This window comes from Engystomops pustulosus, chromosome 3, assembly GCF_040894005.1.
Source record: "Engystomops pustulosus chromosome 3, aEngPut4.maternal, whole genome shotgun sequence".
Taxonomy (NCBI): Eukaryota; Metazoa; Chordata; class Amphibia; order Anura; family Leptodactylidae; genus Engystomops; species Engystomops pustulosus.
In genome coordinates, this window is record NC_092413.1 from 186,659,785 (window position 1) to 186,682,295 (window position 22,511).

The 22,511-nt window shown below is 41.6% G+C and overlaps 1 protein-coding gene across 6 annotated transcripts in view; it reads right to left on the reverse strand.

The window, feature by feature from the left end:
• Positions 1–214: 214 nt before the first annotated feature.
• Positions 215–22,511, reverse strand: part of PIK3CB (phosphatidylinositol-4,5-bisphosphate 3-kinase catalytic subunit beta) — a 98,358-nt gene continuing 76,061 nt past the window's right edge. For all 6 annotated transcript variants that reach the window (XM_072143331.1, XM_072143336.1, XM_072143333.1 and 3 more), the window contains 12 exons: positions 20,378–20,566; positions 16,191–16,312; positions 12,191–12,334; positions 10,513–10,612; positions 9,234–9,412; positions 8,493–8,602; positions 8,129–8,207; positions 6,851–7,018; positions 6,612–6,735; positions 3,234–3,379; positions 2,878–3,010; positions 215–2,018 (listed from right to left, as the gene is read on the reverse strand). In XM_072143331.1, coding sequence (XP_071999432.1) covers positions 1,881–2,018; positions 2,878–3,010; positions 3,234–3,379; positions 6,612–6,735; positions 6,851–7,018; positions 8,129–8,207; positions 8,493–8,602; positions 9,234–9,412; positions 10,513–10,612; positions 12,191–12,334; positions 16,191–16,312; positions 20,378–20,566 — 1,632 coding nt within the window. In that variant the 3' untranslated portion in view covers positions 215–1,880. The remainder of the gene's footprint in view (positions 2,019–2,877; positions 3,011–3,233; positions 3,380–6,611; positions 6,736–6,850; positions 7,019–8,128; positions 8,208–8,492; positions 8,603–9,233; positions 9,413–10,512; positions 10,613–12,190; positions 12,335–16,190; positions 16,313–20,377; positions 20,567–22,511) is intronic.

The following is a 22,511-nucleotide window of genomic DNA, read 5'->3' on the forward strand; positions in this document are numbered from 1 at the left end:
GCACTTGCAGTTAATTTGTATCTTTTTAAAAGTGTTTTTTATTGACAAAGGAAGGGGTAAATAAGAATATAAGCACCACAAGTAGATTTTTGTTGGTAGATTTCCCTTAAGGTCCCAAAAAACCCCACATTACTGATCCCTAGTCGGAAACTGAAACATTTATTGACTATTTACCAGATTTTCACAGATCCCACATATAGATGCGACACATCAGTGAAAGGTTACAGAACATGGGTTACGTTTATTCAGCATCTGAATCAGATTTCTGTCCTGCTTACAGTGTAAAATCAACACGGATACATTCTCATTAAAACAGTGGGATATTCCATCCTATGTACACAGACTTGTTTTCCAGTGTAAGACGTGTGCAACAGAAGCAGACAGCAGCCCCGGAGCCTCGTGTACCGGGAACGGTATGAAAGAGGCTGCTGCCAGGTACAAATTCTGTACAAAATAGGACATTCTACCACCGAGGGGGAAAGTCACAGCAATTCCCCCACTTTAAATAAATATAGGAGTCATGCGACAACCGCCGAATCATAATAAAATAGTCTCTTCTCCTTAATAAAAAAAAAAAAAAAACACTAAAAAGTTGGAATAAATAAATCTCTTCCACTGTATTCAGCCTTGTGTAAATTATCAGACACATTGCACATTCAGTACACGCTGAACTATTGGCAGCAGATATGACACAAGTCTTTTACATTGCATATTCGTATCAAGAATCACTTGATCTTCTCAGACTTTCAAGAACATTCACTTAGGCTCATATATTAATAAAAAAAAAGGGCGTAATTCAAGTCTGGGACTATGAAGCAAGTTTTATCAGGGGGACGTAACGCTGCTTTGGGTATGAATGATGAGATAGCACAGCACTGCTGCAAAGCGATGCCCTGCACATTGGTTTATGGTGGCGTTGCAACACTGTGCAAACCCAATGCTGCAAAATGTGAATATCAGAGATGAGACAGTGCAAAAATGTAGCTCTGGTTGGAAGAAATCATATCAGCATTGTAGTCTGCTTTCCAATGACCTTCTCAACTGTATAAACGTGGCACCGTTCTTACCATCATGGTGGGCAATGCTTTGGCAAAGCAGGTCTGTGTCTTCTGTATACAGTAGTCGCTAAGTTAACACTGGTTCATCGGTTCAGGTATCAGCTAAATGTAAGAGCCAACACTGGTGGTTAGTGCTAGCCCATCCACTAAGGGGTCTTTACCCATGATACACAGGGTATGGATTTTTATGTAGGACAGAAACCTATGCAGTGATTATGTAGTGATCCCAAAATACTGGGAAATGGAATAATGAATGGAAGACATTCACCGTCACTCATAGTAATAAGCACCTGACTCTATGATCCCATGTTATAAAGACACGGCAGTGCAGAGCTGACGCGGTTACCAAGTCCTCGGGAAGACCTAAAATAACAATAATCTGAGGCCATTTGTAAGAGATGAGCCAATCTCGTTTAAAAAAAAGACGATTAAAAAAATAGATTATGAAACAAAGGGCTCAAGTAGGATATCAAAACTGAAAGTGTGCAAACTATAGCCTTGCTCCGGCGCATGGAGATACTAGGCCTCAACCAGGCAGTAGTTGTCATATCCCTTTTATGTCCATCAGAAGTGACTGCACCGACCTCACTGTACAATTATTGGCATTAATGTCTTTGTATTGAGCACATTCAGTCCTTTCCGACCATTGGTCTTCTGCGGTGCCACAGGGAGCTGCAACAACCAGCGCTGACCTTACACATACGGGCACCATTCCACTATGGCATCTGCTGGCCATACATCCATCTATTGCATCTTTCCAGGACCACCATAAAAATGTGAAGCCCGGCCATTACATACAAACATCAGGTCCTCAATCTGCCGCTAGGACTTGTAATCTTTCCGCACTGTGTGCGCCATCCAGTTGACTTTGGTTGACCAACTCTCCTTCAACGCCTCATCAAACTTCTGTCGGAACTGCTTAAGTGCTTCTTCCTCTGTCTTCCCCAGAGCCAAGGAGTCCTGAAGAGGCAAGAGAAGAATCAAATTGATAACCATATAAGCCGAGGGAGTGTTTACTGATCGTATACCGCATGGTTGTCAAACTCAAGGCCCGTGTGCCAAATATGGCAGCCATCTTGTTTAAAGGGTTTACCCTTGAAGCAAGTTAGGCCCTATCCACCGGATTGGACCTAACTTGCTGATCTATGGAATTTCAGTGAAGGGACCCCCACAGATCACTAGAACGGGAGTCCATGGGTGCTCGGCAATCTTTGTCAGCTCCATAGAGATGAACGGGCAACCCACAAATGCGCTACCAGCTGCTCCAGCCAACTCAATGGTGCCACAAGGGCTGTGACAGGGGTAAATCGAACCCCTGTTCTCGTGATCCGTAGGGGTCCCATTACCGCGACCCCACCAATCAGCAGGTTGCTTCATGGGAAATCACTTTAATACAGTTTGGTAGAAGTGTTGAGATTCTGCACCTAAGCTCTTGATGACATGCTAGTCACATAGACATTGAGCACGTGGCTTCTCATGTGTCTCCATATGAAATATAATGTAATCTTTACGTGATCTGCCGATAAAATTCAACAAAACCAATAACTAGCGGATCGTAGACATCAGATCAAGGTTTATAATGTGCCAAATGGCCAATGGTTCTGCCAAATTATATTCACCAAACATACAGTGATCAGAGGCCTTCTATGGGAGGTCATCTACAAGCCACTACAATCCATATATAGCATTCTGTTTGAGATAACGGGTGGTCTTCACAAAAATTGCTGATCTTTTGGAGAGGTTCTACAATATCTACCCTAATTTTAGTGCTCATGATTTGTCTATGTAGTGTGTGGATTGATACCTCAGTTTATATTACCTTGACATACTGAATGTCTTTAACAGAGGTAAGTTCTGGGAGTCCAGCTGTCAGCATGAGTGCAAAGAGTGTGATGATGAGGTTTCCATTCCTCCGCAGAATCAAGTAAGCGTCCTCACAACACTGCCGAAACCTGCAAACCAAAGACATTAGAGGAAGCCTTGTAATGCGCTACCGGCTTCTCATTATATAGTGAGGCCCATTCCTGCTCTACGAGTGGCCATGTACTTCTAAGCCATTTGCAGGTACAATTTGTCAAATTGAACAATTCAGTTAATTCTCCACAACATGAAACCTACAGGTTTATAGGAGATGAGAGATCCTGATCTGGATTGTATTTCATTTCAGGAATTTACCTGCCAAATTTTTCTGTGTTCTCTTGTTTCCCTTGTTGGATGACGTGGATGAAGTCATAGGTGAGGATAAAAGGGCCGCGCTCCCGCTTAATCTTAAACTTGGACTTGAAGTTCCCCAAAATGTGACCAAAGTCAATGTGGAACAGCTGGAAATATAAAGAACGTTTTTAGGTAAAAAAATTCCTAACTTTATTTTAGTCTCCTTCCCTGCATCCGTCAGTAATATTAAAGAGGTCCTTTCACCATCTTTCACCATCTTGAAGCTGATGTCCTTTTCTGTTTTTACGCCCCCAAGTGGAAACGTGGATACAGACATTTGGATGTGTTTTCCCCACAGGGTTCACAAAAAGGAATAATCATTTTTATTTTTAGGACCCAACATGTTTCTGATTATTTTAATTTATTTTTATTATAAATCATCCCCGGTCTGATTCATACCTTATAAAGCAGCGTTGCTGACTAATTCCTCTTTGCACCTTGATGCAGGATCTGGCCTTGTAACAGTTTTTTATGGTCTCCTTTTCCTAATAAAGATGTTTTTAAAATATGCTAATTAGCTGCAAGTGCTTTAGGGGGCGTGTTATTGCCTGTGCAGGAGCAGCCTGAGGGGAGGCTCTGATGATGCCCCCTTAAGCACTTGCAGCTTATCTATTATAGGGAAAGGAGACAAAAAACGACATCAAGAATAACTGCAACAGGGTGCAAATTGGATTCAGTCAGTACTGCTGCTTTAAAATGGAATTCTATCATCAACCAGGGACACTTACTCATAGATACAGGCACCGTGACTGTGGTAATCTTCTTATACTGTATCTGTTATCCATGGCCTTCCTTTCAAAAACAACTTTTACAATTATGCTAAGTAGCCAGAAGGGCTCTGGGGGTAGTACCAAAGACTTTTCTTGCTACTTCACATACTGTTACACTGTCTCACCCTTCCCCCTCACCACTTTACCCCTCTCTCGACCTGCTGTAAAATCACATAGTGGTAAGCGGAAGTCCTCCTGCACAGTGTAAAAGCCTGGGCTGTCTCGCCTTCATAATTTTAAAGTTGATTTTGGAAGGAAGAAGGCCATGAATAAGAAATATGAGAAGATGACCACACACAGTGCCTGGATCTATGAGTAAGAGTCTCTGGTTTATCACGCCTGATAATGATGGTAGATTTCCTTTAAAGGGAACTTGTCACCAGGGACTTCATTTTCGCTAAAGACAGGTTGCAGAAGCCTATGACACCAGCAGTGCAAATCTGCCTTTCTGCCTTTTATGAGCATTTGCATTACAAAATAATTGTGTGTTATAACTTGACTTGCATTTTGAAAAAATCCTGGAGTAGTCCCAGGGTTTGGGCTTTGGATTGGATGCATTTCAAAAAACAGAAGCCTTGCCGGCGAAACCCTGGGTCGGGCGGATAGAAAGCTAGCGTCCCGTTATGTGAATTTGTGATATGCGCATTTTTTATGGATTTTTGTGAGTATGATGAATTGGAATAAATGTTAACCTTATTGGAATGTACCACACCATCTGCCTGCATATTTTCTTCCAGTTACAATATAATTAAAAGAGGAGAATGAGAGTGCGATGGTGCTAGTCTGAATGGTGACATACTTTCAGCAGGAGAAATTGAAGATTAGTGCTGTTCATCGAAGTTTTAAGATAAAATAAGAGGGAGAAGAAGAATCCTTGGAGCTCCGGTCATAGTGAAAATATTTTTCTCTATTTTTTGTGTCTTTAGTGAAAATGAGGTCCCTGGTGACAGGTTCCCTTTAAGGCATTTTTCCACTGATTCTAGCACACACATATACACACAAATATACACTCACCGGCCACTTTATTAGGTACACCTGTGCAACTGCTCGTTAACACTTAATTTCTAATCAGCCAATCACATGGCGGCAACTCGGTGCATTAAGGCATGTAGACATGGTCAAGACAATCTCAAACCGAGCATCAGTATGGGGAAGAAAGGTGATTTGAGGCCTTTGAACGTGGCATGGTTGTTGGTGCCAGAAGGGCTGGTCTGAGTATTTCAGAAACTGCTGATCTACTGGGATTTTCACGCACAACCATCTCTAGGGTTTACAGAGAATGGTCGGAAAAAGAAAAAACAACCAGTGAGCGGCAGTTCTGTGGGCGGAAATGCCTTGTTGATGCCATAGGTCAGAGGAGAATGGGCAGACTGGTTCGAGCTGATAGAAAGGCAACAGTGACTCAAATCGCCAACCGTTACAACCAAGGTAGGCAGAAGAGCATCTCTGAACGCACAGTACGTCGAACTTTGAGGCAGATGGGCTACAGCAGCAGAAGACCACACCGGGTGCCACTCCTTTCAGCTAAGAACAGGAAACTGAGGCTACAATTTGCACAAGCTCATCGAAATTGGACAGTAGAAGATTGGAAAAACGTTGCCTGGTCTGATGAGTCTCGATTTCTGCTGCGACATTCGGATGGTAGGGTCAGAATTTGGCGTCAACAACATGAAAGCATGGATCCATCCTGCCTTGTATCGACGGTTCAGGCTGGTGGTTGTGGTGTCATGGTGTGGGGAATATTTTCTTGGCACTATTTGTGCCCCTTGGTACCAATTGAGCATCTTTGCAACGCCACAGCCTACCTGAGTATTGTTGCTGACCATGTCCATCCCTTTATGACCACAATGTACCCAACATCTGATGGCTACTTTCAGCAGGATAATGCACCATGTCATAAAGCTGGAATCATCTCAGACTGGTTTCTTGAACATGACAATGAGGTCACTGTACTCAAATGGCCTCCACAGTCACCAGATCTCAATCCAATAGAGCATCTTAGGGATGTGGTGGAACGGGAGATTCGCATCATGGATGTGCAGCCGACAAATCTGCGGCAACTGTGTGATGCCATCATGTCAATATGGACCAAAATCTCTGAGGAATGCTTCCAGCACCTTGTTAAATATATGACACGAAGAATTGAGGCAGTTCTGAAGGCAAAATGGGGTCCAACCCGTTACTAGAATGGTGTACCTAATAAAGTGGCCGGCGAGTGTATCTGTACCATACTTTCCCAAGAAATACATGCAAATATTTTTTGTCTCACAATTGTCATGTTGTCTACTCCAGCCTAGAACCCCCCATCTGACTGCAGAGATCATAATTAGCCCCGTTTAAGCAAGTTTCAATAACAAATATGTTAATTAAGCCATCAAGAGTAAAATGGGGGGTCCTGGATGGGAGCCTGGCTCCACCCTTCTGACATTAAAGATGTAAAAATAATGACATTGACTACTTTGCAATAGCGGGGGCTGTTGGTGGGTGAAATTTTTTTTTTTTTTTTTTAATTCTTTCCTTATATGCCTTGGGACTGCACCTCCATGTTGAAGCTTATTCAATTTCTTACCTGTCCTGTTTTTTTGACCATTATGTTGTCATTATGCCTGTCCCCAATCCCAAGCACATAAGTAGCTACACAGTAGCCAGCACAGGATAGGGTGAACTCCTCGATAGCACGCTCCAGGTCATCCCTGCACAGAAAAACAAGATGCGTAGGATTCGTTTTAACAAAAGTAAAAATGATAATAATAGTAATAAATGAAAGAAAGAAATTCAGTGTAAAAAAAAAAAAAAAGTCCAACTTACCCAGCGTTGTACTCCTTGATCCAGTTTAGCAAAGCGTCTTTGTTGAAGGCGGCTGCTGCAGCCAGGCTGCTGGAGTCCAGCTGAATATCGGCAATAGTCTCTGCTGCGGACACCACTTCTATCATGCCGCATCGATCTCCGGTAGCCAAGCATCCATAAGGTATTATCCTGAAACACAAAGGTGTATGAGCACTGGTTTCAAAACATCGGAAAAGTTATGAATTTAAAAGCAAATAACTGAGGCATCTATCTGACACCAGCAGAGGGCGCTGTCTGACTGATTATCTGAGCAGCTGTATGGTGGATAGATATGGTCACTGTGCTCATATACTGGAGGGAAGAATAAAGTCTGAATTGGGGTATAAGACCTAATGGGGGAAATGGAGGTGAATTGTAAAGTAGTGCAAACAAGAATCATTCCTGACTACCTAATAAAGGGTTATTCACACCTTGGAGTTTTATGGCATATTGACAGAATTTCCCATGTACATACGTGACAATATGGCTCTTTAAGGAAGAGAAAGGACTAATGTTCTGAGTCGGGGTGTTGGCACAGCTCCGTAGAGGCGACAACCCAGTGCTTACTGGTGCCAGGGTCATTGGGTCACTTGGCCTTACTCCACAGTCATTTGTCACACCCATACTATGGAGGTTGTGGGCGTACGGCCAGTTACTTCCCTTGCAGAGGCCAAGCGCTGACAGCCGAACTCCCAAGAGAAGCAGCAGGAGGGGGGAGTATAAAAACATCCTTGTCAGGAGCGGCTCTGACAGGAGTCAGCGGGAGGACAAGTCCTACATGTGGGGGTCGCCGGAGCCCTTCTCACCTGTCAGCTTATTAGAGATTGGCAAATCGCTTTGTGTGATTGGACAGCAACATAATATCTGCAGAGAAACTTTGATGTGTGGGATCTAATACTAAGCAATGTTCGTGTGTTCAGGTTATACCTATTGCAAAGAAGGACAAGTATTCTGTAAAAAAAAAAAAAAATCTGCTGCGAAAAGCAGAAGCTGAGACCCACATTCGTGTGGGGAAGCCTAAGAGGCCAATGAACTAATAAAAATGAAACTAACTAAAATCTCATCAAAACAATGACATGAAAATACACAAAAGTTCATATAGCGCCCCCTAGTTATCAGCGACTGCGCATGAAGATCGACAGTAAAAACCTGCGGCACAATGTTCACAGGTACTTGGATTTTTTTAGCACCCTACTCCCTTTATGTTACACTCCTGGACTATGACATCTGTGCGTTACTAACAGCTGGCTCGTGGCTTACCGAAGATCCAGCCCAGACTCCTTCCACAGCATGTCCATCAGACGCAGCAACTGGAGAGTGAGCATATCCTGGCGTAAATCTGTGCCGAAAAACAAATGTGTGAAAATCTTCATCGTGCACTAGAATAACCGCGTCATACACATAGTCACATCTGAGGGAATGCTGATCCAAAATATCATAGGGAATGTACCGATCAGCTCACATGTAGGCAGCCTAATGCATTCTTACTTATACGGAACTGCTGGATATGCTGCTATGCACATACAATATATATATATATATATATACACACACTCATGCACGCGTACGCACACGCACGCACGCACGCACACACACGCACGCGCATGCACTCTCCTTGGCTCACCATCTCCATTTTTGAAGATGATTCCTGTATAGTCTCCTCCAAAGCCTTTATTGTTGTATACGATCCAAAGAGGTTTCATCTTGGAGTCCATGTACTTGCACTTGTCTATACTGTCAATTGAAGAGAGAAGAGACGTGATCATAGTATTAGGATCGATTTTTTTGCTGACCCCAGCACAATGATCTCTGTAAAGGCTAAAACATGTAGCCGAGGTCGGTCCGTGTACCGTACGCTGGCCAGATTTCGGAGACAGACACATAGTGCAGAAGTAGCAACTCAGAGCATCATAGTAAAATAGGTTACAAGGAATCCCTGCTTCCCTGCAGAATAATAGCACCAAATTATTACCTGTTAATATGATGCTCAGAGTCACGTCCTCTTTGGTTGTCCATGAAATCCAGCCAGCGCATGGGCATTCATGGGCCTATCATGGCCAACAAATGATGAGAGTTGTAGTTTTTCAATACCTGGTTAAGACGTCTTTTAAAGAGTAGTGACTTTCTATGATCACCACTAAAGCAGGATGCTCATCTGCTCCTATCAAGAAATATGGCCCATGTGTTGGTGCTATTTCACGACTCTATTATGGCTCTTATAACTTACAATAAGAGCTGCGCATGGGAAGGCACAGCACAGGCCATATTTCTTGGCAGGATTACAGGATAACAGTAAAATATTCCCTTATCCTGCAGGGGTGCTAAGATGTGAACCCATCTATGCTAGAAGAAAGTGGGCACTCACACAAGTTCGGAGAGGGTGACGCTGGGGTTGAGGGGTGACTGGATATCACTGAGGGCTTCCCTGTATGCATTTTGCTTCAAGCAGGCATGCATATTTTCCTTGCTTTTCACCTTGCTCTGCTTCATGGCATTCAGCTTGATCAGACCGTTTAATGTACGCAGCTTGTTTAGAGCCTCCACCTAAGATCAAGAGCAAAAACATCCATCATATATCATCAAGAAATTATTTAGCAATGCTATCTGTGAAGGGGGTGTGGATTAAAGTAGTTTTTCTGCCTAAAGGGAACCTGTCAGCAGTTTTGACCATCTAAAGTTGCAGACAGTGTTAGGAATTGGACATGAAGATCTGTGTAATCTTTGTGTGTTGTTAGTAGAAGCAGGACTGTGAAAAAAGCATTGATATTGCAGGATTATCGCAGGTTTCGAAGCACTCTGGTGTGTGAGATCTCTTCGATGTACTGCTGCCCAACTCCTCCCCTCTGAGTAACTGCTGTAGTATTAAAACAGAAGCTGCTACAGCAGGGGAGGGGTTATACAGCAGTACACTGAAGAGATCTCAAATCCAGCTACAATCCTGGAATAAATTAGTTTTTTTACAGTCCTGCTGCTACTAAGAACACAGATCCCCAGGGACAATATGGGGGGGGGGGGTTAATTATCATAGAGAAGTCTCTTTGTTGTTGTTTCTTTTTTTGGGCAGTGTTTTTATTTTGGCGCCTATTTTATCATAAGGGGTTTTAATGTGTTCAATCTCATGTTTCGTTTTATTTTTAATGTAAAAGGCGCTAGTCCTCTGATCCAAAATTCGCAATTTGCACCTTTTTTTTTTTGCACCTTTCTAAAGAAACCTCCTAATGCCAAGGTTATGCTGGCATAGAAGATAGGAAGGGCAACCCTGACACAGAAAAAAAAAACTCTCCAATTTTGTACAACCATTGGAATAGGAGCAAAAAAAAAAAAAATAGCCAGAATAGTGAGAAAAGAAAGAACAACTATGACAACTGAACAGAAAATACATGATAAGCAATGGTAGGTGTAGTAATAAGATGCAGCCTTGGAATCCATGCATTACAAGCAGGTGATACACTGACAGGGGGAGATTTATCATAGGTCTCTTAGGGCAGAACTGTCCTAGTTGCCCACAGCAACCAATCAGAGTTCAGCTTACATTTTCCCACAGCTGTTTATAAAACTAAAGCTGACCTCTGATTGGTTTCCATGATCACCTAGAACAGTTTTATCTGTGAAACTTGATGATAAATCTCCCCCATAGTTCTTACCTGTTTGGACAGAACCTTCATATGCGCCACACTGCCCCGACAATAAGCTTCTAGCAGCAAACCAAACTGCACCGACACAGATGGGATGTGAATTTCGGCCCTGGAGCATCATGAAAAGTATTAGATGAGCCATTACAGGACCAGATGTTCAAAAGTAATAGTATCATGCCCATAGAGTAATATAATATAAAGCCTCATACTATCTAACCCCAGGTCATGTATACATGTGCTAGGACGCTTCCATGTCTTGCCAAGTCAAGCACCAAGACACATTTCTTAAATTCCTCGTACAATGATGATGTGGGCTTCACTATAACACATAGGGGTCTATCCATCAAAGTCAGAGGAAGAAAGTGGAGCCTACATGGTGATGGGCACACTCTGGTTACATGAGGGCTACTGCAATAATCTGCAGGATTTATCAGCCATTACATATGAAAAACGCATTGGAACGTGTGCACGACAGATCATTTCTATTTCACCTTTTAAGGGAAAAGAAAGAAGATATTCAAGATATTCGTAACACTTAAAATACTTCTGGTTATACGTTTTTTGGGGGGTGTAAAAATATTCCTATTTGCACAAATCGCAAGATGTGACGGCGTAAAGTCTAAAAGGCTTCAAAGTTTTTTTTTTAATATTTGAAAGTGTAAATCTAATTTCAGAATTGTTTTTAACATGTTGCCATATGTGATTCCCCCTTTTAAAACAAACAAAAAGATGCCCATATTATGCTGCTGAACCTTTACTTTCCACAGTTATAGCATTGTTTTTCTGAAGCTACTTGTCAGAGATTTCCCTCGGCAGCAGTGAAGCAGGCAGAGTCTAACCTACTCCTGTCTTTGTCCTAAAGCTGAGCCAATTATAAGCTGCCCTCGCTTCCCATGCTGCATTGTTCTCTCATGAAGTAGTCATTTCATTGTGATTCCTATAAGTAAATCCACTGCATAGTGCATCTTTACAATGACTCGCCTGACAGCTTTCATAACTGAAAGGAGCGTGCAATACTTAATAAGTAGCAGAAATCAGCAGTGAAACAGTTACATGAAGCATATAGTCTGTGCTATGTGAACAACAGTTTAACAGCATCCCTGCTTTGTCGATAGTGTCAAAAAGCAAAGGTTGGGGGAAGGGTGTTCCAGAAGAGTTTATGATAAAGCTTGAGGTGCAGCGAGAGAGACAGAAAGTTTAGTAGAATTAAATACTGGGATGGAGGGTCGGATAGGGAACAGAGCTACAGACACAAGGTTCATCTGCTGGCTACACAGAGCTGCATCACATAATCTCTTCTCCCTCCACAGTGAGCAGCAGTCCTTCCCCCCCAGCAGTTAGATTCCATCTAGTTTCTTGTGTAAATAAACTACGGTATCAAAGACATAAGCAGCAATAGCCAAAGTTGTTCTATATAACAAGATCTACTTATTGTAAAAAAATAAGAGTTGGGCTTTAACAGAATATTTTTAGGCAATAGATATACTCTATTCTGGACCCTTCTGGGTAAGCCTAAGCAGTTACAGAGCATACATTTCTCTCTTGAGGACCCAATAGTTCCATGTATCAGAACTTTCACAAATAGTGACTATGCTGCGCTGTGTGATGACCCAACCAATCTTTAATTATTTAAAATAGCTTGAGGGGTTAAAGGTAAAATGTTATTATACTAAAGATCTAAACCAACCTGAGATGCCAGAAGAGGAACTGTCCTATTCTGCGATTAGCCAGGGCTCGCTCCAGCAGGAAACGTGAGAGAGCACAATCCAGAAAAGGCTCGTACTTGAGAACTTGGACCAGCTGCAGCAAGTACTGCGATAACTCCTCGTCACTGATAACACAGAGGAAAGTGTAAAACACGGAGCACCAATTCCTTCACATAACACGTAGCGTTCAGTCTCGCCTAGATCTGGGTCATTCCTTCCTCCTCACAGACAAATTATTTTTTTCGCTTCAGTGAATAACGATAGTTTGCAGTTTATTACTAAAGAGCAGCTGAGGAGCAACTTAAAGGGGATCTCCAGGATTGCATTAAGGGGGTTAATACTTAAAGGAAATCTACCATCAAAATCCAGCATGATAAACCATGGACACTTCTCATATTTGTTAGTCATGGCTTCCTTCTTTTTAAAATCAAATGTTAATTATGCTAATGAGTCAGAATGGCCCTGGGGGCATTACTAGATCCCCTCTGTGTTCTAGCTTCATAGCCTGTTACACTGTCTCAGCCTCCCCATCTGCTCCCTCAGCACTTCCCCCTCCGTCTGCCTTATGTACAGGAGAGTAAGTTTCATCACACAGTGGGAGGGGGGGGGGGGTAGTGCTGCGGGAGCAGGGGAAAGTGTAACAGTCTGTTAATCTGCAGCACAGAGGGGCTCTGGTAACACTCAGGCTTATAACCAACGTTTTAAAAGTTGATTTAGAAGGAAGGAGGCCACTGATAACAAATAAAAGAACATTACCACAGTCCCGATGCCTGGATCTATAAGAGCCCCTGGTTTATCATGATGGCTTTTAACCCCTACGGGACTCAGCCTCTTTTGGCCTTAAGGACGCGGCCCCATTCTTCAAATCTGCCCTGTGTCACTATAAGTGGTTATAGCTTTGGAACGCTATGAGATATCCAGGGGATTTTGAGATTGTTTTCTCGTGACACATTGTACTACAAATTAGTTTAAAAATTTGGATGAAATCTTTTGCGTTTAGTTATGAAAAAAACTAAATTTGGCAAAAATTTGGAAAAATTCTTTATTTTCAACGTTCTAAATTCTCTACTTTTGATGCAGATAGTCATAGCTCCCAAATAAATTCATAACTTACATTTCCCAAATGTCTGCTTTATGTTGGCATGGTTTTTTAAGATTCCACATATTTTACTAGAATGTTATGAGGCTCAGAATTTAGGTATCATTTTTCACATTTTTTGTAAAATCACCAAAACCCGTATTTAGATGGACCTGCTCAACTTCTAATTGACACTGAGGGGCCTAAATAATAGTGAGACTCGTAAAATTACCCCATTATGGAAACTACACCCCTCAACGTATGAAAAACCACTTCACGTTTGTTAACCCTTTACGTGTTTTATAGGGGTTAAAACAAAATGGAGGTGCAGTCTGCAAATTGTAATATTTTTTCACAATACACTCATTTTGGGTGGAAAATTAAACATTTACAATGGATAAAATGAATAAAGGCTCCACAAAGTTTGTTACCCAATCTCTCCCGAGTACACGGATACTCTATATGTGGTGGTAACCTGCTGTATGGGCGCACGGCCGGGCATAGAAGGGAAGGAGGCGCCATCCAGAGCAGATTTGCTATGTCACATTGTACAGGCTATAATTTTTTTCTTTTTTTTTAATGTGGACCTATAGGGGCTTATTTCTTTTGCCACATGAGATGCACTTTTCTGGTACGTAATTTGGGGGAATCTATAGGCTAATTGGTGAGATTTTATTAACTCTTTGTTGGTGGAGGAAATGAAAATCATCACTTTTCAGGAAGATTTTTATGGGGGTTTTTTGGGCCGTTTACCATACCATAAAAATAGTATATTATTTTTATTCTTTGGGTTGCCACGATTACAAAAAGACCTTATTTATATAGTTTTTTTAAATTTTTTCCCATTTTTACTGAATAAAAAGTAATGTAAAAGTAATGGCAAAAATGTTGTTAATTTTAGCATCACCGTCTTTCATATGCATAACTTTATTATTTTTCGCCTCACAAATCTGTTTAATGGTTTATTTTTTGCGAGAAGGATTGTTCTTTTTAGTGGTCTTCTTTTAGAGTGCATAACATTTTTAAATCACTTTTTAGAGCATTTTTTTTTTATAGGGTATTAATTAAAAATGATCTTTTTTCGGAACGTTTTTGCGGGTTTTTTTCTACGGCGTGTACCGTGTGGGTCCAGTAACGATTCTGTTTTATTATACGGATTGTTACGGACGTGGCAATACCAAATATGCGGGGGTTTTTTTGTGTTTTTTATACTTTATTTTATAGGAAAGTGACATTTTAGGGGCTTATATTTTAATGCATTTATTTTTTATTTATTCTAATGTATTAACTTTAGTGTTTTTGACTTTTTTTTAATTATACATACTTGAACTTGAACCAGTGATGCTCTAATCACTGGTTCAAGTTCAATACACTGCTCTACAAGACTATTTTATTGTAGAGCAGTGTAATCTGTCTGGCATGCTTGCGCATGCTCAGACAGTTTGCAGTCACACCCGGAAGGGGTCTGACTGCCAGGGAGACCGGGCAGCTCCGGGGCACATGCCAGTCCTCGGAGCTGCCCAGAAGAGGATTGGATCCCCCGGTAAGCGGCACGGGGGATCTGATCCACAGCGCAAACACCCTTACACGCCGCGGTCATGCTTGACCGCGGCATGTAAGGGGTTAACACCCACGATCGGAGCCGGCACCGATCGCGGGTGTTAGCGCAGGCTGTCAGCTGTACTAGACAGCTGACAGCCGCTGCTTCTGGTACCGGCTCCGTTCGTGAGCCGGTGCCAGAAGCAGGACGTTATAGAACGTCCCCGTGCGCTAAGTCTCTAGCCCCGGGGACGTACTATAACGTCCTGGTGCGCCTAGGGGTTAATGGTAGTTTTTTTTGTTTGATGGCTACTGAAAACTACTGTATATACTGGCGTATAAGACTACTTTTTAACCCCTTAAAATAATGGCTACAGTGGGGGGTCGTCTTATACGCCGGATATACGGGCCGCACTGTGTGAGGTGTTTTTTTTCCCCGTCAGCGCGCAGAGAGCCGCTTCCTGGGACCGCCGCCTCTCACAGTCATTAGAAGAGGCTTAGTACGCGCAGACGGGGCGGCGCGCTGTATGCTAATGCAGCCGCCCTGTCACAGCGGTCGGCGTCACAGAGCTGGGGGTCACAGGCAGCACTTACAGAAGCATGTCGGATCTTCATTAATATCGCAGCTTACAGTTATGATCACCAGGCACTTGCTCTCTTGTTTGTTTTGCAAAGTTTTAAGCAGACTTTTTTTCATTTGGGAGAGGGGTAGTCTTATACAGTGAGTATATACCAAATTCTATATTTTTAGGGCAGAAGTTGGGGGTCGTCTTATACGCCCAGTCGTCTTATACGCCGGCATATACGGTAATATAGAGAAAAAAGTAAAGTTATCTAAAAAGACTGTTTAGACTTTTGCTTATTCCCAAACCTTCACTTGTGATAACATGTAGCAAAGATTCTGGTTCCCTTTATTTTGTGTGTATATGAGTAGTGACAAGTATGTGACTGATACAGATCTGCTATGCAGGCAGGTATAAGGGAAGTCCCTAATAATTCTATTACCACTGGAAATACCCAGAATGATAGTATATAAGGCAAAGCAGGGATTTCTATCATATTATAGACTAGTTGATATCACAGACATGGGGGGGGATTTATCAGAAGTGTCTGAGGTAAAACTGTTTTAATTGCCCATGGAAACCAATCAGAGCTCAGCTGTAATTTTATAAACAGCTGTGATAAAATGAAAGCTGAGATCTAATTGGTTGGCATGGGAAACCAGAACAGTTTTGCTCTCAGACACTTCTGATAAATCTCCCCACATTATGGCGTTTATATATACAGAGGATTGATCACTCAGTATGGAAATGTAAGCTTACACTACTAAAGTCTATTATCACTGGGAATATATAGTGACCTACCTCATGGACCTGAGACAGTTGACCGCATATTCCCTCACATACTGGTCGGGATAGTTGAAGTCCAGCAGCTCTAAAGCATCTCTGGGGGGAAGCTTGGACCAAATCTGTAGCAACGCCTGCAGCTGTATGGAGAAAAGATTAAAAATATGTCTAGAAAAATCTAGGAATAATGAGCTATACAATGTTCCAATATACTTTTCTGTAACAAATTATCACACTTTTCTAGATCTTGGCTTGCTGTCATTTTCTAGGAAACTTCTATGTTCACTTCCTGTGGATAAAAAAACGGTCCCTGGTCATGTGATGTCACACAGGTGCACGGCTCGTTATATCAGAGAGTAATCAGAGTTGTGTGTTAAGCCATGCACCTGTGTAACATCACATGACCAGGGACTTGTGTTTATCCACTAGAAGTAAACATAGAAGCTTTCTATAGAATGACAGCAAGCAGAGATCTAGAGAACCATGAGGAATTGATACAAATAATTTATTGGAAACTTGTATGACTTTTCATCACACAAACAATGTCAATTATTTACTGAAAATTGACAACCCCTTTAAGTGTTGCCTATAAATAATAGATTCCAAGGGGGGAGTTATGTACTTTGGTTTGAGGTTGTCTTACCTAGTCAGTCACCCTCCTACTCGTCAGTATTTCACCACGGTGGTTATGTAGGTCTGCAAGACTAATGCTTCCTCTTCTCGGCTGTTGTTATGAAATGCGGTGTATAATCTATGGCTTCTCCACAAAACTGTGTCTACCCCGGTGACTAACGTCTTACCAACATAATATTCACCATCTTTTCTCCAGATTTTTACAATGACTGTCAACTTGTGTGCATGAAAATCCTTAAAAATATATGTATGAGATACTAGGAGACTCTTACAACCTCAACCCTTGTAGTAGATATCCTCACCCTAAACTATACACAAGCAGATTTGAATAGACAAATATTTTATTTATTTCATACAAAATATGTACAGGATTAAAAACATCTAAGAATAAGAAAGGTTATGAACCGAAGACTCCCAACCAGCCCGATGGAGCATAGCACACTTATTAATGATATTGATATCTTTAGGGCAGTAGTCAATACCGTAAGGCGACAGTAAATATAGGTAAATATAAGGTATGAACCTCTATCACTACGTTATTCCCTGAGGGGCCTGCTAGACAGGCGATACCCGTGGGGATCTATCCTCTCTCCACCTTTTGGCACTTTGAATCCAGTAATGTAATTATCTTTAGGGCTTTATTTATACAGATCAGTGGCAAAACATATATCACTATATATTAGTAGTGATTTGTTGGATCTGACCATTATTATTTTCAGCATGACTCTGGCTATTTAAGGGCTATTCCCATTACAGCAAATTAATGTTATTGTATGGATTATAAAAAGCAATACTTTCTGTATCAATTCCACATTGTTTTCTAGACCTCTGCTTGCTGTCCTGCTATAGAAAGCTTCAGCGTTTACTTCCAGTCGACAGAAATCTGACCATGGTCACACAGGTGCACGGCTCTGATTACTCTGTGATATAACGAGCCGTGCACCATGGTCAGATTTCTCTTCACTGGAAGCAAACGCAGAAGATTTCGATGGAATGACAGCAAGCAGAGATCTAGACAACCATGAAGAATTGATACAGAAAGTATATTGGAAAATTGTATAACTTTTTATCATAAAAACAATAACATTAATTTGCCGAAATGGGAATACCCCTTTAAGGTCATTCATATTTTATTTACGTAGCGTATATACTTATATTTTATTTACGGTACATATATTTTCTGCCGCCATACGGTATTGACTACTGCCCTGTAGATATCAATTGGATTCATAAGTGTCTATGCTCTATAGGGCTGGTTTGGAGTGTTCTTATTTTTAGATTGTTTTTAATCCTAAGCATTTTATGTATATAATAAATACAATATTCTTCTATACACATCTGCTATTGTATAGTTTATGATTTAATTTTCAGGATTTGTTTACCTATACTGTAACATTACATTTGTCTCCTCTTTTTGTATGTAAGATATCCTCACCCTACAGACAAATTAACCTGATCATATTCATGCGCTATGTCCTAAACTACATGCACCGCTCTGGGACTGTCTGCCCTGTACTACGACCAGTCCTTCTACGAAGCCAAGGGAATTTTCCAGAGAAAAGTTTATTGACCCCGGAGCACGTCTTTTCACTTCCCTGTTTATCGGTTCATTGTCTGGATGTCTTATCGCAGACAGGTCAGGAAGTTGTTGTGTAGAAAAATTGGCCGCACTTTCCTTTTGTTGCACCTGGACATCTAGATATAGAAGCGCATTGCATCTAAAATAGGGCACAATATTCTGGACTCAGTTCAATGCTATTCCAACTAAAAACTACCTGCCAATGTCGCATCAAAGTCACCTAATCCGTACAACACAAGGGCAAATACATGGCCTAGCAATCCAAAAAGAGCTACGAAGCACAACCACATATGATATAGACATCGCTTTTCATGGTCATAAAAGGAAAGAAAGATCAAATATCTATAGTCATGTTCTATATCCCTCAGTACAACTACGATTGGCGGATATAAAAGCAAGTCTGCAGGTCGTGGTTTAGAAGGAAGCCGAGGTCTAAGTGACCTGACAGGCGCAAGGAAATTCCAAAAATACAGCTTGTAACGTGTTTACATTCCACTGCTGCAAATCTGGAAGGGAAGTGGAGGGCTACAGAGGAGCTCTGTGACCAGAAGAGATAATCAGCCATCAAAACGCGAGGCCGGAGGACGCCCAGAGACCAAAGGATGTCTAAAAACAGCTCTGCACCCATACGACCTCCAATCATTGCACACAGACAGGAAACCCTCTTATTAAAGTCTATTCCAGCTGTGTTTTCTTTGAATGTAAAATGCCAATTTCTTTGTTTCCCAAATCATCTGAAGAACATGATGGAAACCTACCAACAAAATGAAGCATAGACCCAGGCACTGTGACTGGGGTAATCTTATTATGTTTGCTATCCATGGCCTCTTTTCTTCCAAAATCAACTTTTAAAATGATTCTAATGACAGAAGGGCTCTTGGGGGTGTTTCCAGTCTACCAAGCACAGGCAGGAATAGGACCCGCTCGGAGTGTTCTACAGTCTCCACATGGAAAAGTGAAAACCACATGTGATGGGATCCACTGAAATGAATCCAAAAAAATTCATAACACATGGACAAAAACAACGTTTGTGCACATGTAGAATAAAATGTGAACATTTTTTATGTTATTTTTTATGTCATAACAAGGAGAACCATAAAGGAGAGAGAAACAAGGGTTATGGCCCCAGTGATTTTAAAAGGAAGAACAGATGGGTGGTTATTCCCCATGTCATGCCATGTTCTTTTGCCACGATTTCAGTGGAGGAATCGCATGGCCACATGTGGACAGGCCCCATCGTTTGAGTCTTAGGGCCGATTCACACGCCCGCAATTGTGACCATAATCACGGCCACGGCTTCCGGCCGGGGAGCAGCACTACAAGATATAGGACATGTATTTTGGCAAATTTGCAGCATGACCGCCCATAACCCCCCTCCACCTCCTCCCAGCCGTGAGCTCCCCCAGGATCCAGTCTGGACGAGCACACAGCTGTCCAAATGCACCCAAACCTGAATGGAGAATGACAGCGTGAGCCGCCAACCCCCTGAAATATACCATGGCTACGAAGGGTCATTCTGAAACATCCTCACAAATCCCAAATATTGAAGCAGGTTGCTGTAATACCATTTGCTGTAGTATAAGGTGTTACATAAGTTGCTTAGTGTTGCACCAAGAATCTATTACTCAATACAAGGTGAAACCATTGTTCACAGAAAAGCATTGAGCAACTTCTCCTCTCCTCGAAAACACTCATAAGCAAAACCAAGACCTAAATTCACTCCTGAACACAGGGAAACTAAAATGTAGCTAATGAATCTCGACACTGCTGCAGCAAGTGTTTGTAACAAGCGCGGATTCTAATCAACACTTTGTAGAATGTTTATACTGGAATAAGGGGGAAAATTTATTTTTTTGTTAGTGATTATGCTGTGAAGACTTAGAAGAAAGGAGACGACAAAAGAAAAGCTGGATAAACGTAACCACATGAAGCAGAGAAGACCCCAAACTTTCTAAAGGACCCTCAACCTTATAGTTACAAGGCGCTCACTCACCTGGGCTACATCTTCCAACTTGTTCCACTTGACAGACAGTAATAATTTTGGGAGTGAACAAGGAAAATTCTCCCGGCAGTCGTACCGCAATGTCCAAATTAGATCCTTCTCGTTTTCACACAGTTGGCACAGCGGGTCCCTCTCCATGATCTCCTTTAGCTCTATATTAAATTTCTTTCCTCCGCGCCCCTGTAATGTTAACATGAGTTTTTAGTTTAAAATGAGATAATGATAAAACATCAAGATAAAAACAAAAACAAGAAATCACTGCCTCTAGGCAACATCAATGCATCATAGTCTGAAATCTGCCTTTATGAGATGTACCACTAGGTGTCAGTGTAACATTAGATCTGCAGGACCTGAAGCACATTATATTGTAGGATTCCTCCTATAAACCTGATATTGGAATTAAAGGAAACCTACAATTTGATTTGATGCATTATGAAGCAAACATACATTGAGAATGCTGTAGCTATACTCATGCAGAAACATATCTTGTTTAATCCTTGAGCTGAGTGGTTTTGCTGAAATAACACTCAGGACCTTGGGAAAGCTGGATTGTTTCAGTCTGCCATTGATAAACCCATTACACTGAGTTTTCTGGACTGTCTAGACAGGACTTAATAACCTGAGCTGGGTCACTCATATACAACACCGGGGAGATGGTGCAGCGATTGATTACTTCTGGCTGTCAGAGACAACACAGCGATGACATCATTCTCTGGAACAGTGCATACTTATTGTAAGAGGATAAGTGCTGGAGCAGTTTTTTTTTAGCAAAACCACTCAGGGATTAAACAAGATATGCTTCTGCATCAGTGTAGCAACATACAAGGTATGTTTGTCTCATAGTGCATGAAATAAAATGGAAGATTTCAAATATCCTGCAATAAAGAAAAACAAAAAGGTAAAATACAATAACCATAAGAATTATCTGTAAGTTTTAACATGTGGAGATGTAAAAGAAAATGTAATTAGGATGTGTGTACCATTATGGAAACCACATTGAAGGAGTTGTACCAAATATTATCATTGTGGCTCTGACTTCTCGGACCACAATGAGAGTTTTGTTCTAACAATTGGGATTCCCGGTCATCAAGAGAACGGACTCCCAACAATTAGGTGAGCAGGAGTCCTGTTCTCTCAAGTTAGAACCGGACTCCCACTCTTGTCATTGGTAGCAGACCCAATCAGATTGTAACACTAATACTTGTGGGTGACATGTAACAGAAGTGCAACTTCAAGATTCAGGCTTCAGTCCCCAGTGCAGAATCTGTATAGCCCTCCTCAAATATCTGCGATATTGCTAGTTTTCCCATACGGGGCAGTAGAATTTTACGGATATATAGGCTTGTAAAGTTTGGACTGTAGGAGTTCGGAGGGCAGTCTCAATCAATGGTGACAGAACACTGTGGTAACTGTCAATCACTGAGTAGGACCGCCCAATGGAGGACTAACCTTTGAATGAGAAGCGAATAAAATACAGGTGAAAAAAATATATATATGTTTTTGTCATGTGATGCTTACACAAACACCTGGCTAAACACGAGACAAACTAATGAAATACTTTTGGTAGTAAATAATGAATTGTTAGGCAGTCATGTGAAGGCTGCAACCAATTAGGGCCACCAAAGGAGCTGAAACGATGACCATTCACCAGTCACCATTGTAGCCCCTTTGACTGCCAGTGATTGGCTTCATGCAGTCATGTGAACGCCTTCACTTTCAGGAACAGGGAGACACAGCAAGGTAAATATATAAATTTTATTTTATATTTTTTTTTAAATCTGCCCTCTGTTTTGGCTTCCACTTTAATTTAACAAAAGCAGCTATCTAGCTATGTATCTATCTATCTATCAAGCATGATAAAGCAGGGATACTTACTCATAGATTCAGGCCCCGTGACTGTGGTAATACTCTTGTATTTGTTATCTATGGCCTCCTTCCTTCTAAAATCAACCTTTAAAATTATGCTAACGAGCCTGGAAGGCTACTGGGGGCGAATCCCAGAGCTGCAGCTTCACAGGCTGTTACACGGTCTCCCCCTCTCTCTCTGTGCTTGATGTAATCTAACTGCGGCAGAAGTTCCAGCACACAGTGCCTGTGAATCTGCAGCACGGAGGGGCTCTGGATA